At 40.2% G+C, this 18,781-nt stretch overlaps 1 protein-coding gene and 1 pseudogene across 2 annotated transcripts; one reads left to right on the top strand and one right to left on the bottom strand.

Annotated features, from left to right (window-relative positions):
* The first annotated feature begins 3,940 nt into the window (after positions 1-3,940).
* Positions 3,941-9,309, top strand: LOC111322000 (arylsulfatase B). The gene is made up of 7 exons (XM_022925032.2): positions 3,941-4,323; positions 4,650-4,736; positions 4,882-5,093; positions 6,646-6,857; positions 7,006-7,226; positions 7,938-8,230; positions 8,611-9,309. Exons 1-7 carry the CDS (start codon positions 4,041-4,043, stop codon positions 8,827-8,829), a joined length of 1,527 nt encoding a protein of 508 aa, XP_022780767.2. The 5' UTR covers positions 3,941-4,040; the 3' UTR covers positions 8,830-9,309.
* A 586-nt stretch (positions 9,310-9,895) lies between these two features.
* LOC111321067 (arylsulfatase B-like) lies at positions 9,896-16,513 on the bottom strand (annotated as a pseudogene). Its single transcript, XR_016000054.1, has 7 exons — positions 16,011-16,513; positions 14,519-14,605; positions 14,062-14,273; positions 13,331-13,531; positions 12,302-12,522; positions 10,674-10,990; positions 9,896-10,355 (listed from the first exon to the last, which is right to left on the bottom strand). The product of XR_016000054.1 is annotated as an arylsulfatase B-like (transcript).
* Between the last annotated feature and the right edge of the window lie 2,268 nt (positions 16,514-18,781).

The following is an 18,781-nucleotide window of genomic DNA, read 5'->3' as shown; positions in this document are numbered from 1 at the left end:
GGACATCCGAGAAACCTGCTCGTCGTGTGGAATTTGCAGCCAGTACCACACTGAGCGGCCAACAGAGCCCATGCTCTCACACGAAATACCCTCACGTCCCTGGTCAAAGATAAGTGCCGACCTGTTCGCACTGGATGGAAATCAATACCTCGTGATGGTAGATCACTATAGCGATTATTTTGAACTTGAGCCACTCAGAAACGTTGCAGCAAGCACTGTCATCAGAGCTATGAAAAGAAACTTCGCGCGCCATGGAATACCCGACACTTGCATCAGTGATAATGGCCCACAATTCGACTGTCATGAGTTCTCACGGTTTGCGCGCGACTATGGATTTGCCATGGTCAAGTCCTCACCCTACCATAGCCGTGGCAGCGGGAAAGCAGAGTCCGCAGTGAAAAATTGCAAAGAACATTTTAAAGAAATCACGGGACGAAGACCCCTATATTGCTTTGCTGGCGTATCGCAACACACCTCAGCAGGGTTATGCTTACTTTCCGGCACAGAGATTAATGTCTAGAAGACTCCGGGACCTGATTCCCATGGCTACAAGCAAACTCCGGCCGCAACTAACAGTGCCGAGTATAGTGACCCAGAACATTGCGGAAAGGAAACAAAGGGCCAATGCCCACTATGACAAACGAGCATCAAAGCAGCTCAGTGAATTCACAATCGGCGAGAGAGTCTTCGTGACGCCGAGCCCGAGGGATAGAAACAAACCCTGGATATATGGTGAGGTGGTTAACAAGCCTGCGCCAAGATCATGCACTGTAAGCACTCCATTGGGGCTTGTTCGTCAGAACCACGTTCAAATTGGGAAAACATCCGCCGATCCAGTGCATGGTTATAGTGAACCATTATCACTCGACACTGATGCAGCATCAGACACATCTGAGCATGTGGACGACCCTTTTAGTTCAAACAGCGGTGGAGCAGAACAGGTGGAGCAGCCCGAGTACATGAACCCTGAACATCACGCAACACCGAAAATCGTGCTGCGGAGGTCATCTAGGAACCGGAAGCTGCCCTCCAGATTCAAGGATTATGTAATGAACACAAGCTGAACCCTCGCATAGCTATTGGGGCACCGAGGCCTGCAGTACTTTGATTTAATTCATAAATTACGCTGTAGTACTAAATGTCACTCTGTTTCGTGCGTTTCGTGACTTTATTTGCTTATTGACTGATTTATTTATTTACTTTATTACTATTATTCTTTTTTATGAAAGGAAAGGTGTTGCACGCCCACATGTGACTCGCAATGAAGCTAGCATACATAGTTTAGTGCACGAGCACTTGCAGTCTGCAAGATTAGCATATCTGGCTTGTACTTAAGATTTTGACATTTCGTAATTAAAACGTATACTTTATCGAGAGCACCACGCTATCAACACCATGACCATAAAAAGGCATTATGTCCAGATTTGGATGTTATTTTCCCGGGGCTCGCAAAAAATGGCTCCGGCTCGTCATAAAAGGCTCGGGCTCGCAGGCTCGCATTGTAGCAACCCCCGTGACTGTGCCGGGGGATCGACTCAAAGATGCCCTAGTTGTATCCAGTTGTACATGGAATGTGGGGATTATGAACCGTCATGCAATCCACATTGCACATATGGTGGTGTCAACGATCGATAAAGCCGTGCAGTGCATGCAAGATGAGGGTGTTGAGTTGTTAGAAAATTTTGACTGGAAGCTGTACCATAGATGCATCAATATCTGTCTCTGAATGATTCCAAAGTATTTATATGTCATCTATGGGATGCCCTCAGGTCTCTCACTAGCTCACTAGTGGCTACTTGGAGCAATTTTTGTAAATTGCATGCTGGTAATTATTTTGTATAGTTTCCAATTGTGCAGCTGGAGTTAGTTATCAGCAACCTTTTGCTTGTCACTTTGCATGCAACCTTCCTGTGTGGATAAAAAGAAATGCATAATTACCTGAAAAAAAGTATTTTCTAATATAAACAATTTTAAGTGTTATTGATTTGAAATAAGACTTCAATCGCCCATCAAGCAATCTGCCTCATGCATGACTGGTTTCATGTAACAAAAGTAATTGATCGTAGTTTTGTTGTCCTCATCTGCAGGTGAGAGTGTCTGGTAGATGTGGTTTTACTTACTAACATAAAACAACATGAGGCCAGACTGTTTTTTTGCTTTAAAATTTGCATAGATGAAGTCATGTAAGTTGATGAAAAAGAGAGCCACTGTTACCCGAAAGGACTAAAGAGCTCAACTACTTGGGTGACCACCATCAAAAATGCAAAACTCTGAAAAGCAGAAGTATCTTTTTAATGAACCATATTATCCCTTGCTTCTCTTGATTTTTAACTTGGTCGCTTGATCTCAGTTTTGTCCCTACATTCTTGTCAATTCCTGTCATCTGTTCAAAGGTGAATTGATGGGACAATGTCTTTATGTGTTATTTGTTTGGAGTATTTTGTAATGATCTTTACTTAGGGACTGGTCATTTTATTAGAGGAGGAGGGTGGGCTGGTGCATTTTAATTTTCCCATACATAATTTCCCGTGGGCCTGTTCTTGCCCCTGCATAACATAATGTGGCCCCCCTTCGAGTCTGTATATGAAATAAGATGACCTGCCCTCGACCACAGAAACAGTTTTAATACAACTTAAATAAAACTCACCGAAGTATTTAAAGCAAATAGCAAAAATAAGAGAAAGGCACAGAAGAGAAAAGCTGGACGAAAAGAAGAGAATTTTGGTTTAATCTCCAAACTACTGTCTAATGGTGAGATTCCAGTTGAGGAAGTGAATGTGGCTGTTCTAATATCCTTAAAAGGGACACAAGTTTACTGGCTAAAGCAAATGATGGAAAGAAGGCTTATTAGTGGTCAAGCTTGTATACTAATTAAATAGTACTTGCCCTCTATCAGTGTTACAATATGTTATCAATAGCTCATTATTTCATAAGTCACCTGACCCTTGATTGTGATACAATGACCGCATGATTCTTCAGTGAGTGTATTGAGATCCTCACATCATTCTTTAGACGTGCTCGATCACGACAACCTAAAAAATAAAGCTTTGCTATGTCTCATCAAGAACTGTCTCCTACGTCTCCCGATAGTAAACAAACAGCACGTGTTACAATCAGCTCTTTAAACAGTGAATCAGAGGACAGTGATACTAAGTAATACATGAAGTTTTTTTTCCATTGCGAAAGGACTGCTATACACCATGTTATGTTGGTTTGTTATGCCATGATTTTGATAACAAATCGTACTTGACTTGTTGTTGATTCCCTCAGTGCTGTTTCTTTTTTGTGGAACAGAAACTGGAATGCACAAAAATATATGGCCCCTTTTATGCAGCCCCCCATTTTCAGGTGCACAAAAAGGTATGACCCCACCCCATTTGCACCAGCCCACCCTCCACCCTCTAATAAATGACCGGTCCCTTATCGAAAATCGATTGTTTTTGTATATCAGAAATACAAAAAATGGGGTCATCCTCGGTGTAAAAACCTGTGAAGCTCACGAGTGACGTAAAACAAAGACAACAAAACATAAACAATAGCGTACAGCAAAACAATACCTCATGAAACAAAGAAAACCTCGTCAGGTTTTTACACCGAGGATGACCCAAGAAATGCAGAACAACAGCTTTATTTCAAGATTTTCGAATGTTATCTTTTTAAAATTGGAGGCTATTTCGGAAACTGACGTTTCGAGCGTTAGCCCTTCGTCATTCGCTCCGACGAAGGGCTAACGCTCGAAAAGTCAGTTTTTATAACCGTAACGGTGGCCAATTTACCATTTCAACTTTGTTGATATATTCAAATTATTTCGTTACCCCCACCGACGTAGCGCCAAACAGTTTCTTTAGAAACTATCAGCCTTTATTTCGGAAACTGGTTGTCTGTGACGAGATGTGCTGTCACGCAATGAATTCTTTATACTCTGCAGGGCGTTACAGCGGACAAAAGTGTCTCATGTCAGTCACGACGTTGCACGAAAGCGTGTAATTCGTATTAAAAGCTTGGAAATCCTGGCTGTTGGACGAAGTATCGGTTGAGACATGACTCACTCGTTGTCACGTGTGAAATTCTTAATATTAGTTTTGTGCGTGCCTTGTATGTTACACACAGGCCACGCTGCGGGATCCAAGCCACCGAACATTTTGTTTTTGCTTGCCGATGATTTCGGCTGGTACGATGTCGGGTATCATAACCCTAAAATACAAACTCCCAACATCGATAAGCTGGCTAAGAGTGGAGTTATACTCGACAGTTATTACGTGCAGCCAGTATGTACACCGACACGGGCAGCATTGATGACCGGAAGGTATCCAATACACACAGGTAAGTAAGTTAAGTTGTCTTGCGCAAGGCTATGTCATCACTTTGTTTACATGTGAATCATTCCTCGTAGAGGAATCCTTCATTTGAATAACAAAGTTAGCAAAGTTGAAGTACAGATCTTCAAACGCAGACTGTTATTGCTCGCGTTCAGCCCAAAGAATTTGTATTACTCCAACACTTTAAATGGCGTTATACTTTTTTAGATCATGTTTATGCCAAACACAATAAGTTACACAAGTTATCGCGAATCAAAGCTTCTATAAATTTTGCGACTTTTAGCAGTCGCTAATCAAGATCCCAGATGATTTTTCTTTACTTTTTGCAAGGTCTGCAACATGATGTTATTCATCCGGAAAATCCCTATGGATTGCCTCTGGACTTCGACTTGTTACCACAGAAACTGAAACAGGCTGGTAGGTATTGGAAAAGTTGGATTGGCAGAGAGAATCTTGGGGAAAAGATTGATTCACTCACTTAGAAAGTAAAGTTCCTTCTTCAATTTTTTTGTAAATGAAAATCTAAAGGGGATTTCTTTCCATTCCTCCTTTCTTCTGTTAGGTTATGCGACTCATTTGGTTGGCAAGTGGCATCTTGGTTTCTATAAGTGGCCTTATGTTCCAACCAAACGAGGATTTGACTCCGCCTATGGATTCTGGGATGGTTCTGAGGGTCATTTTGACCATAGTCGCCTGGGAATTGTTGACTTTCGTAACAATTTAGATGTAGTAAAGGATTTGAACGGCACCTACGCAACAAACGCTTACGTCAATGTAAATGGGGGATGGTTGGATTGTTTACCTTGTTGTGTATTAGCTTTGGTCACATTACAGGCTTTTACCCGGGGAAAATCGTTTTGCCTAGGAAACATTTCCCTTGTTAAATGTACCTCAGGTTTCATTTTCCCTAGGTTAAAAGGTCACTCTGGAGACCATTGGACTTCGGGAGGTTTAACGTCACAAAGGATTAAATTTCAGGTCGCGTGTTCAAAATTTTGGCGCAAAAAGTTTTGTCCCAAAAACGGAAAACATGCTCGAGAATCAAACGGATCAAAGAGAGGTTTTTATTCTTATTTCATTGCTGTCCATTGCTTTATTTCAAAGAGCAAGACGAGCAAGAGTAATTTTACTGCAGCGCCTGATTTCTAGAAGGATTCAAAGACGACGAAGAGCCGCATTTAGTCAATTCTTGACTATTTTTGCGTGGATATTTATAAGAACAAACTAAACCTGGAGTGAATCAGAAAAAAATAAGGAATTCAGAAGCGATTGTTACTCACATGATTTCTCTAAATCGCGACATCGTGGATTTTCGCGCGCACGCGGCAAAATCTTCAACAAAAGTCACGTTCTCAAGCGCTTCCAAAATTACTATAATTCCGGATCTGTCACCAGCGCGATCGCCGACGAGCGTCCATTGGTCGGCTACTCTGGATTTGATCACACTTGCAAATTTGAGTTTCCCTAGGGAAACTGTCAACAAGTCAGGTTCTGTCCTGGTGTACCGGTTCACAAGGGAATCACCATTGTTCTTTCTTTGTTTAGGAGTTATTGGTTAGCTATTGTGTATTGTTTGGTCTTTTGTATTGGCTCTTGTGAACCGGTACACGACGACAGAACCACAAGTCAAGTTTCCCTATGACAAAACCCTGTAGTGTGACCACAATATCATTACTATATTTCATTGATTCGCTCGGCCTCGTGAGTTTTCAAGTTTTAAACTCTAACAGTAGTAAACGAGTTATTTTTTATTATTGGTTTACACCCTCGATTACAAACCGTATCTAATGTAGAACTCACTTGAGCTACTAGTCGGTCAGCTTAACTTACATTATCGTGTCCCTTTAACGTGCGTAACCACTGCAAGAAGTTAGATTCGCAAATTTAAACTTTAAACTTTAAGCGCGCTTAGGTCCCAATGGACCATTTGTCAATCAACCGTCGTGTGATGTAGAACTCTAGAGTCAAGTCAGCTTGAGCTACAGCTACTCCAAAGCAGTGAACAGCGGGCGCATTCCTCAAAATTGTTGTGTCTTCATCACAATACAAGAATTTTTGAGATTTGTATTTCCTTTCTCCAATGCAAACTGTCTATTTGTGGCGGTAAATTTGAGATCGAAGTAGGGGGTTCGCACGTTACCCCATTGCCACCATGCTGGTGGAAGTAAACAAAAGATATCTCATTAGCTCCTTTTGTTCATCTACCAGCATTTAAATTTGACCCGCACACGTCAACGGTGAGTGACAAATGAGCCCAGGTCTTCCCAGGGAAGACTTCCTTAAATAGCGCGCCTTCGTGTTTAAACCATATTTTCTTTTCTCACAGCAAGTGAAAAAGGTTTTACAGGGCCACAATTCATCGCAACCGTTGTTTATATACATGGCCTTCCAAAATGTTCACGCACCGATCGAAGCCCCGGAGAAGTACATAGAGAAATACGACTTTATAGAGAATAAAATGAGAAGAGTTCACGCTGCTATGGCAGATATCATGGATGAAGCTGTGGGAAACATAACAGAAGCTTTTAGAGAAGCAGGGTTAGTGGTATGAGAATGGATCATGAAAACTTCAATTATTTGGTGCGTGAAAGAACTCTCTAAAAAGAAAAAGCGACACAATACCTCAAAAAGATATTTGTCACGCCCTAAAAAGTGTTCTCAGTTATTCAATTACTTTTATTTTTAGATTGTGGGAGAACACCCTTCTGATATTCAGCACTGACAACGGAGGTTTACCTTATTACGGAGGTTACAATTGGCCCCTTCGAGGAGAAAAAATGACGCTGTGGGAGGGAGGGGTAAGAGGAATTGGATTTGTCCACGGAAATCTGCTGGCAAGGAAAGGAGTTACGTGTAATGAACTATTGCATGTGACGGACTGGTACCCAACAATTCTTGGATTGGCTGGTAAGGAATACTACAGACGTAGTAAATAGCCTCTAAGCGGTGCTAGTTTCGATGAAGTTAGAGTCTTCCTCTTTTTTAAATGATTTCTTTCAGAGATGTACTTTTCTATTAACCCTTAAACCCCACGAGTGATGAGCATCTGATTTCTCCCAACAGTATCGCACGTCAATCAAACATTAAGGTCTTGAGAATAAAGAAAATGATCATCTTCTTAAGAAGCTCTTAATTATTGAGCAAATTCTCCTTGTAAATTAAGTTCCATAGGAAACGTGTTAAGAATAGTAAAGATTTTATGGTGTAAAGGGTCAAATAAAGGAGAAATGAAGTAAGCAAGCAACAACTTGACGAAACTGATTTATGGGAGTTATCAAGTGTATACCTGACAAAGTGATAAAAGTTTAGTCTAGCTTCTCGTGAACGACACCCTTTTCTCTGTTAGTTTGATTGTTAGCGCAGGTCATCGGGTAGAATGGGTGGACATCATAAATTATTCTTAACTAAATTTGAAGGCGACCTCGCTTTGAGGAGCCCTTAATTAGAGAAGAATGAGCCAAACTTGGCCAATTTCCTGAGTTTTGGAAGTGTTTGCTTCTAAATCAACGCACGGCTTTTTGGAGGTTAAAGATGTAGCTACAATTTGCACCTGAAATGAACGATTTCAACGAAGTATAAGTGTTATCCTTATGATTGAGAAATCACCTCCATCCATAGGTGTGACATTAGAGGACAAAAGTCCCATCCCACTGGACGGCCATGACGTATGGGACACGATTTCGATGGGGAAGCCTTCTCCACGCTCTGAGATATTACTGAACATTGATCAACCTGGTTCAGTTCCTCCAGGGCCTGGTATCCTAGGTGGTTATACGGGGGTCGCACTCAGGACCGGTGATATGAAGCTGCTGATGAATGTGCCAAATGTCACGTGGTTTAAACCACCAGAGATTGGTGGAATAGTGGAAAAGGAAATACCTTTGAACGCGGTGTTTGAAAACCCAGACATGGTAAAGTGACCAGTACGCCTTATTTCTTTTGAGTGGGGACGAATCAGAATCAATCGCATATGTCATCCTGCAGGTCCAACATGCATTTCAGATACATTCTTCATTTCTACGATGCTTTCGTTGCTGTAGACGGGAAACGTCACAGATATTTGATTGAGCAAAAAGTAGGCAAATCATGTTTCTTTAGGAAATATTCGGATCGATTCTAGATTTAAACTATTCAATTAGAAAAGGTCACTTGCACTCACAGACTCTGCGCAGCATTGAATTATGCGATATTGTTAAGCTTAACTCTTCTTAAGGCGTCCGACGTTCAGTGGAACTCGACTCTGCAGCTGCCTTTATTTCCTGATCTTATGTCTTACCGTCTCTCGTTCCAGGCCAAGGTTGACAAAGTGAACATCGCCTTATATAACATTTCTAAAGACCCAGAAGAACGAGATGACCTCAGCAAAAAATTCCCAGATATTGTTAAGGAGATGCAGATGAGAGTGCAGTACTACGTGAATTCGTCAGTAAAACCGCTGTACCAGAAAAACGATCCCGAAGCCTTGAAAACCGCTCAGGAAAAGGGAGCATGGGGCCCATGGAGAGACTAAATTCGACGAGTTGAACCTTCAAACACACTACAGAAGTAGTTTGGTAGTCCGGAGAAATCGACAACACTGTAATCAACCCTGTATAAATGTTCGATAGAATAGTTGAATTCTTCACTCGAATGATCCTCAGTCTCTGTCTCTTCTCTTTATTGTTGGAATATAGAAAAACCGTGAATCATGCACCTGACTAACGACGGGAAAATTATATTGACTGAGGGGAATAGTAAATTCCAACATACAAAGCTTATTAAGTGGTGGTTTGAAAGACATTTTCGCTTCATTCTCGCGGACCTTCGCTTGAATGTGCCAGGAAGTGACCAGATGGTCAAGTGACGTACCATAAAAGTTTGTACAGTTTGTGGACACGACTTATTTTATATGTACTGATTTGGAAAGAATGTCATTAACTTACTGATTCACTGACTAACTGGTCTATCTTACACGTTTCACATTTTAATAAAGCTTGTGAAATCAGTTAAATTTGATCAGCTTTTAATTAAGGTGACCCTGATTATCAAACGAATGGCCTAAGTGCTAAATGATCACCACGCTAGACTCCGCGACAGTAGATAGGTCCAGATTAGCGACACGGGAAGCGTTGCTTTACTTCTAACAGTTCCTCTCTTAGTCAGGAAGGAAACCTTACGAAGTGCTGGGGGGTTAACTCAGAATGAACTAACATCACCTCAAGGAGGTGTAGCAACACCTGTTGTCAGTTAATGTCACAATAACCTGGATGAGGTCAAGCATCTCTTTTGAGTCAATCACTTTTCTTTCAGAGGAGTAAACAGGTTTGAAAAGTGACAAGCAAAAGCCATGTTTCCTTTGAAAACTTCGAGAATGTCCTAGAGGTCGCCAGTCATCATCAACTTGCCCCCCCCCCCCAAAAAAAAAAAACGCGTGGAGATGGTGATGATAGTATAGGCGTTAATTATAGTTACAACGATGACGATGACGATGAGGATAAAGACAATAGCAACTACTTCGTCACATTCTCAGTAAAGCAGCATAACACAAAGCTACTGAATTGATTTGAGAAATAGACAGGAAAAATCAGAGAAAGCCATTTATTGTGGTTTCACTTACAAAGGGTTAGCCGTTGGCTTGCATTTGTCTAACTCAACTGAAATCATTCTTACATGTCACCTCTGTCTTCCACACTATTATCACCTTTACGGTCGAAAATATTTCTCAACGTCATTTTGAATCAATACTTTCAACTCACTGGTTCGATTAACAAAGCAATGGCTTTTAATCGAACAGTTTCCTCTACTTTCACTATCAACGAGCTTGATGCGACCAGCTCGATTCTACATCCACGGTCCCCAAACACCATTCTTAAGAGCTTCTTTTAGCGCATTTTTGTCACCAGGTTTGTAAGCGGAGGGAACTGTGGATTTTAGGTAATAATTCATTCTCTCTTTCATCTTTTTCAGGAGATCAGGTAACTCGGCACTGAGGTTGTGGCGTTCTTCAGGATCAGCTGTGATGTTATACAGTGCAACTTCCAAAAGCTCTGCTCTGCCCTTTGTGATTCCAATGTAAAGAAGACGCTAATAAACTCTAAGAAATGATAGGCCGAAACCTAACTATTACTTAATTGAAACCTTTGGATTTAGAAATTTTGGTGTACGAGGTGATGTTAGTTGTCACAGTTTTGAATAGTAATTTTTTTATTTGAAGGTACACGCTGTTTTGGAAAATCTTTCTCATCCTGTATTCCATATGACATTAAGCGTCTTGATATTGGATTGCTTGTGGCCATTGTAACTCAGGTAGTGATTTGAGGAAGACGCTGTGGCAGGTAAGTGAAGTTCCGAGGCACCTCTAAGGGAAAAATGAACCAAATATCAACATTGCTCCAGGATCTCTTCATCTGTCTCGTCTTTAAGAAACCCTCTGGACACAAGAACATCAGCTGGAACTCCTCTCAACTCGGGTGGTTTGAACCAGGTGATGTTTTTGACATTCATCAAAAGCTTCATGCTTCCCTTCCGAAGAGCCATTCCAGGGCGATTGACTCTACTGCTACTTGTCCCGGGAGGTGGACTGTTAATATTAAGCAAGATTTCTGTTCGAGGCGAGGCTTCTCCACGGGAGAGAGTGTTCCACACATCAAAGCCATCAATGGGGATAGGATGTTTTGCATCGAACGAACCATCTGTAATAAAATGAGAATGAGAAGGAACACAAGGTTGTGCCAGACAGGGTACACGAAAGAAAAAGCCGTGAAGGAGAAAGGAAAGAAATCAGAACATATGGCCGACTGGTTTATAATGAAAATCAAGGAAAAGAAAGACATTTTTTAACTCAAAATCGTTTTTCCAGTATCAACTATTTTATCACAACCTGCGTCGTAAAGATAAACGTCAACTGAAAAAACTCGAAGGTTTGTTTCGGTCTCATTTCGTACTCCGCACACCTGGGGCAGTCTACGAAAACAGTACAAAATAATATCCTGCGTCTACCAAATTTCCGTTTGAACAATTCTTCGAATTAACATGCTGCGATCCAATTCCTTCCTGGACTGCATAAGCCAAATTTCCCTCTTTTCCATTCCCACGTTACGTTTCGCCTCACAGGCGCTCAAAGATATTTGCATTGCAATGCGATGATCGCATGTTTGCTGGATTTTCTCCCGCTTTTATCCGAAAAAAACCTCTATCAGTTTTCTGCATTAAACGATATAATTCAAATTGCATCTTATGTGACTGCAAATGTTTTTGACTATTAAAAATTAAAGATGCGAGACAGTGAATTCAACGAGTTTTCTGTTATCTCAGAATCTCGTCCGCAAAAGTGTTACTAAACAATCCTGCTGCCAATGTTTACACTGGATAATTGAATTTAATCAATCAGCCAATAAACTTTAACTGTTCCCGCCTTTCTTCTTTCACATCAGATCATGAACGATGGAAGCGATTCGCAAAGTTAGGTTTGTACGGTCCTGAACTCGAAATTATTTCTTCTCTCTTCATTCCAAAGGTGGCGTTTAAGCGACGATGTTACGCATAAATTATTAAAATCAGTTCTTAATTCAACAACCCGAGTGTTAACAAGAAAACCCTGTTACTCCCGAGGAGATTTCTAGGGCATTCCCGAACTCGAGTAATTACGACAGTCCCCATAAAATCTTGTTTCTACACCTCGAGTGCCACGAATTAAAAATGAGGCAAGAACACTTTTCACTCAATTAACTCGTATTGTGGCTGTTTCTCTAAAAGAGTACAGTAAGAAACATTATTATAAACATTATTATGATTATTGCCAGGCTACTTTAGTAACTTGATGGATAACTCTTTCCTTTCCGCTTTCTGTTCCATGGGAGATATTGGTTCTAGAGTTTTTTTCTTGTGTAAACTAACTTTTTATAGATTTACTTTACTTAAACAATCTTCAAAACGAAAATAAAAAAGACACCGTCATGTGAGGGATGATAGAAAATTGGAAATTAAATAGTGGATAACTACACCTGCCAAGTTGATGAGGGTAGGAAAGAAGTCGCTGATGTGTAGTAGTTCTTCGCATTTCACGCCGGTCTTTTCCAACATTTTTCCATGGACAAAAGCAGCACCTCTCACTCCTCCCTCCCATAAGGTATGTTTTGTACCTCTAAGAGGCCAGTTATATCCACCAAACACGGGTTCTCCTCCATTGTCGGTGCTGAATACAGTGGAAGTGTTCTCCCATAGCCTGTACGAGAACAAGGAAAATTACAAACGCTCGTCATAATCCTTCAAATCATAGTCCAGGCAAAATTAGTTAAAATTCTAATACGAAGGACTTTAAATTCCTCTCTCTTCTACGATCTTTCCTTACTTCTACACCTTACAAAATTAAAACTATTTAAAGAGACTTATTGGCTCTTAGCCGAAAACGTATCCGAAATTTATTCCGATTTCACAATCCTTCATACAAGACTACATTTACTGTCCCATGTTGGTTCTTAAAAATGGAGGTTGAGACTATCAAAACAATCTCAACAGAGTTATCATGGTTGTCTCATGTACAAACTCAAAGATATCTTCGGTAAGTTAAAGTCACGCAAGTAAAAATAGTTACGTATGATGCACGATCCTCGCAGTAGAGAGCGCTATTTATACAATAGCAAAAATCAGACCTGAAAAAAATCAGGCCTGTACGGGATTCGAACCATTGACCTCTGCGATACTAGTGCAGCGCTCTACCAATTGAGCTAACAAGCCAACTGAGAGAAAGCCGTTAAGTTGATTCGTAACAAACCCGTGATGATAAATCAGATACAAGGAGGATCGTGTATCATACGTATCTAATACCGCAGTTCAAAATATATGAACTTCATATATTCATTGTATCTGATTTATCATCACGGGTTTATTACGAATTAACTTAACTTCATATATTCATTGTACCAAGTAAAAATAGTGCCATACTGTGATTGCACGAATCCTGAAAGATGAGCGCTCAAACTCACCAGAGAATGAAAAGCCGAAATCCTCAAGGGAACTGGTATCAAACTCACCCTTTCTTTTGGAACATTTTAGTGATGTTGCCAACAGCTTCGTCCAGTTCCTGCATGCACTCGGCGCATCTTCTGATCAATAAACGAGAATTTGTCCACATACTGGTCTGGTGCCTGGATGGGATTATGAACATTCTGGAAGGCCATGTACAGGAACAGTGGCTGTTTTGGGTCATGTTGATCCAAAATCTCTTCTATCCTCTGATGAAATCATAAAATAATAAAAGATACACTGTTAGCTGCACAGGCCACTGTTACTCACATACATGACACAGTTCAGCGGAGCCACAAAATCCTAATACTTTCTGATAAAGCTATGTGTTAAAATATGCATTCAGGGTTGCTTTGGAGAATTTCTCGCATCATGAAGAGCGAAGATCAGCAAAGCGAACAGGTGTTCCTTTTTTAAACTCAAAGGAGCGCTACGGCAAGTAGGCAGCCGCGACCAGCATTAGCAGTCAGGTCCCAGTGCGCCTTTTTCGCTGGAGCCTATGGTGAAATTTTGAGAATCGAGGCTTAGCCATATATAAGATACACCATGTTCTCTAGACAAGCACAAACCGCAAACAGCACCTATCTCCACACACAATTATATAGTATAGGTAAACTCTCCTGGGAATCCTGACGCGATACAGGGAGGTTACCGGCATTGGATGAGCACCCCGTCTGGTGCCAAGTCTCACAAATGTTGTGTTATAAACCTCGATTACGAGGAGACTATCACATACTACCTTGACAAATTCGAATGTTGCATATTTTCCATTCAGGTCTAGAACAGGTTCGGTTCCATTGCGGAAATCAACTACATTGGAAACTTTGTGATCATAATGATCCTCAGCACCATCCAAATATCCAAAAGCAGAATCGAAACCACGGTTGGTTGGAACATAAGGCCATTTATAGAAACCAAGATGCCACTTGCCAACCAAATGAGTCGCGTAACCTGACAAAATTTAAGAAATTACATTCCATTTGTTAAACGAAATTATTTGAGTATTTTAAAGAAAATTTGGGCAGAATGAGGTATAAAGGAAACGTCATAAGTCGTAAGACGTGTATAGACAGAAAGCAACGCAAAAAGGTAAAATAACATCGGCGCGCATTTTGCGGCTTGAAACAAAATTCGGTATCTTTTGACAAATATGTTTCTCGCCAGGCCGGAATCTCAGTTGGAAGTTTGTGGCTTACCAGCTTTCTTCAGCCGTTCTGGAAGGGTCTGAAAATCTAATGGCAATCCAAATGGATTTGTGGGGTGAATCACATCATGTTGAAGTCCTGAGAGAGTTGGAAGAAAAACGAAAATTACTCGATAACACGTTGCCTAATTAAGGCCCCCCTTATCAATTAAAAAAAAAAAAGACTATCACCGGCTCCATGCTAAACTGATTTCAATCCACAGCTGGCTCTCACATTGATCGCTCTCGCATTCGTAAACGTTATCACTCGAAACGTCGACCTTAGAAATTTCTTCCAGTGGCCAATTTACATTATCTTGTGACCAAATGATCTTGTTATACTCTACCGATGCAGCAACACAGTTTCCTCAGAAGCTTATTTCATTTCGATTCGTTCCTTGGTATGTTTCATAACGTTCTCCTTTGGGGGACTTTGGCAAAAAGTAAAACAGAGACCTATGTTTTGGACGTTAAAAATCTGCTTTTCTTTCAGTTAAAAAAAAAAACACGAAGATTTACACAGCACTTTGTTTCTGCCGTCTATTCATTGAATCATCTCATTTTAATGAATCTTAAAAGATTCTTTTTTGGCACTGAGTCTCGAGACTTTTGTATTTTTTTTACAAGTAATAAATACCACGTTTATAACTTGATTTAGAGCCCCCGTTTTATGCAAAATTGTTATATTTTAAGTCGTAAACCTATAACATCTCATTATACATCATTTCACTTATCATTAATATGACGTAGGTCTAATGTAGGTCTGTGTTATGATGTTAATAAGTGGCTGACATGGTTTCTGAACCTTGTTCGTGGCATGCAGTTATCATGGTTTGTGGGTGTTTGGTTTTGTTCCTTTCAATATGGCTTTAACATTAAAAAAAAAACTACTATTCAGATGTCTGAAACTAAAATTTATCCGCTAACAGAATCCTTCCTAAGGACTGATCTGAAGTTTTCCGATATGGTCGTCATTTACTCTCAAATAAGAACCTTTGTGTTATGCAAAGCATATACTTCATTTGCTCTCTAAAGTGCCACTAATTATAACTACCCATTTATTGACAAATTAAAATAATGACTTTCTTTTATTTTTTTCACAGGCGCCTTTGTAGAATTCAATCTCTCTATTATTTACAAACGTTGATGTTCTTCTCTGCACCTCAGAATTCTCGGCAGATTGTGCGAACACTTCTAATGTTATCCGACTATCACCAAATGAAAATTAAAAAGTGCCTCGCCCAGGCCATGCTTCTCAATATTGCGCTGCAATTTTTCTAATTTTTTTTACTAGCCTATCCCTTGCCTGAAGCAAAAAGGCCGATACATCTAAAGACTCTTAAAATGCCTTTTCCGAAAAGATCATTGAGCTTGTTTAGGGTACCATAGAAGGTGTTGCCTCAAGGCTTTACTTTAAATCAGTGGGATTTTGTGGCCATTTTCATAGTATATCAGCGTGGTGTTATGGGCGAAATATCAAAGCAACAGCAGCACATTAACTACACCTGTGTGAATGGGATACCTTCCGGTCATAAGTGCTCCTCTGGCTGGTGTACAAAGCGGTTGAACATAATAATTGTCGAGAATGACCCCTTCTTTGGCCAACGAGTCAATGGTTGGAGTGTTGATTTTTGATCCGTGAAATCCAACGTCGAGCCATCCGAGATCATCCGCGAGCATAAACAAAATGTGCGGAGGAGATGAATTTGGTTTTTTTGCCTCCAATGAGTTCACTGCCACGAACAACGCAAATGCAAACTCAACAAGAGTTCTCAGAAGAGACATGTTACAGGGATTGAAAGGACATAACTTCTAAGACTCCGAGTTGTTACCGCGGAAACTAAAACCGGCTGAAGGTATTGGAAAAGTTTTAATGTATTCATTGAACTGGAAGAGAAGATCTTAGAAACAAGCTGAGTCTTGGTCCAATAAATACTTTAAAAAGTTTGTCTTTCCATTTTAGCGTGGATAAAATGGATTTCTTTTCATTTCTCCTTTCTTTTATCGGGTTATGCAACTCATTTAGTTGGCAAGTAGCATCTTGGTTTCTACAAATGGCCTTATATTCAACCAAACGAGGTTTTTGACTCCGCTTTTGGGGTGTGGATAATTTTTTGGCACTACCGGCACTAGTTGTTCGAAGGGTTGATAACACTATCCACTGGATTAATTCTGTCCAGAGTGTAGCACTGTAGGTTTTGTTAACACTTATCGGCTGGCTAGCGATTTATCTGTTGAATAGTATTATTAATCCTTTGAACAACTGGTCCCTGAAATTTTCGGGTAACACAATAACAACAAGGGAAAATAGCTCGGTAAAGCACCGCCTGGCTTACGAACGCAAGTTCAGCTACCAACTTACCTGATAAGTGATTTACTACAAAAGGTCACCTATCGATCCCTTTCTTGATGTTGATCAAAGGAAGATGTGCAGGCATAAAAAGAACGGCTCTTCAATCATTTAGAACACATAAACATTCCCGTAAAATTGTACTCTGGGATGACTCTGAGTCGCCTGCGAATTCTTGACTTTAGCAAAGAATTTGAACGTCACCCACACCACGAACGCTTACGTCAATGTAAAAGGAGGGTTGTCATGGTTTTTTAGGTGTTATTTTGTTGCGCTACCTTAATATCATTTATTTCACTGATTTTCTCGACCTCAGTAGTTTTTTCTTATTAACTCTATCAATGGTAGAGGTTTATCATTATTGGTTTACTTACTATCAGTTTTCTTTTTAAGGCGTACGCTCGCCTAAAGTAGCTTAGGTCAAATTAACAATTCGAGAGCACTTACACCGCGCGTGAGGGAATTCCATCAGTATTAAATAGCTGTATGGGCTTCCTAAATTAAATCATATACCGTATGACCCTTTTATTGCATATTATATCAATTAATACAATTTTAAGGCAGTCTAACAGTGATCTTGTCACGGCCATTAAAGAAATTTCAGAGCTGCTCGCGTAATTAAAAAACCAGGGGGCGACGCCGGAAGAAACTTTACTGGGCTGCTTTATCGTTCCTGTCCACATCCGCGCTCACTTTTTACAGGAAACTTTTCTCTAACAATTTCTCTCTCCCTTTAGATTGTTGCCTGCCTATTTGCTACCTTTTCTCCTTTTGCATTTTTTTCATCGTGCAAACAACTTTAAAATGTGTTTTGTTGATGTGCAGCTTAAATTTACACTTCTTTTTTGGCAGCTATACTGAAATGCAGAGAATGTTAAGCAGTGTGAAGGAAATACTCAGTCGTAGGTACAAAGACCCAAAAAAACCAATAAATTTGAGATTTTTGCAGATTCCGAAGGTCATTTACGAATAAAAAGTTTCCACCAAAGCCCCGTTAAATAGGAAATATTTTTTATTCTTTCACAAGTCAATTTTTGAACAAAATCCTGTCTTAGGCTATGAAGTAAACTCGACCTTGAAGTTGAAGATTTGTTTGACGGTGCTCGAATCGTTTTTTCCTGATAAAACTCGTTCTTTTCTTTTTAACAAAATAATTTTTCTACATATGGTTTGCGCTTTGAAAGACGAACTGCCTCCATTTTCGAATAATTCAATTTAAGACTTTTTTCACAATTTATTTCGGTAAACGTATTTCGTAGCAAATACGCATTTTAGTAGCAAATACGCACTTTCAGTTCTCGGTGACAAAGTGTTATTTTTTTAACAAAATACGATGGGTTGATTACATTTAGGCCCACAAGAGGACAGATCTGACAAGTAACATGCCCTGAACGAACAAAGAAATTAAATATCTTTCTCTGATTTTGTTATTTTTAGTCTCATGTTAAACCTTTCGTCTTCCTTTTTTGTGTGCTAAATGTTGGGGGGCTTTACCACTCGCTTGGCTTTTAACGAGAAGTACTGAGACTCTGGACTCTTCTCTCTTTTTTTTCTTTCCTACTACAACGTTTCAGATCTCTTCTTACACTACTACTGCTGCTACTTTTCTTCTACTTTTTGCAAGGAGTGCCCACGTATTAAATGCAAAAATCACAGACATGTTTGGGTTAGCTGACCGTGGGAGTTTCCATAGTGTATTCATTGTTTTTCAAAGGGGGGGGGGGGGGGGATTCGGTGGCTCGCTCCGAAGCACTTGGTGAGCACCAAGGAACCAATTAAATGCCAATGATCGAGCCGCGCACGAAAATCACGCGCACTAACAGGATCTTCAGTATGGGTAAAACTCAAGGTCAGTTTTACCAAACATGACCACCTATGAAACTAATTATTCTCAACCATATCAAGCGATTAAAATGTCTGGCACGG

This window comes from Stylophora pistillata, chromosome 4 (genome assembly GCF_964205215.1).
Source record: "Stylophora pistillata chromosome 4, jaStyPist1.2, whole genome shotgun sequence".
NCBI classification, from domain to species: Eukaryota; Metazoa; Cnidaria; class Anthozoa; order Scleractinia; family Pocilloporidae; genus Stylophora; species Stylophora pistillata.
This window is presented reverse-complemented; position numbering and strand designations above follow the sequence as displayed.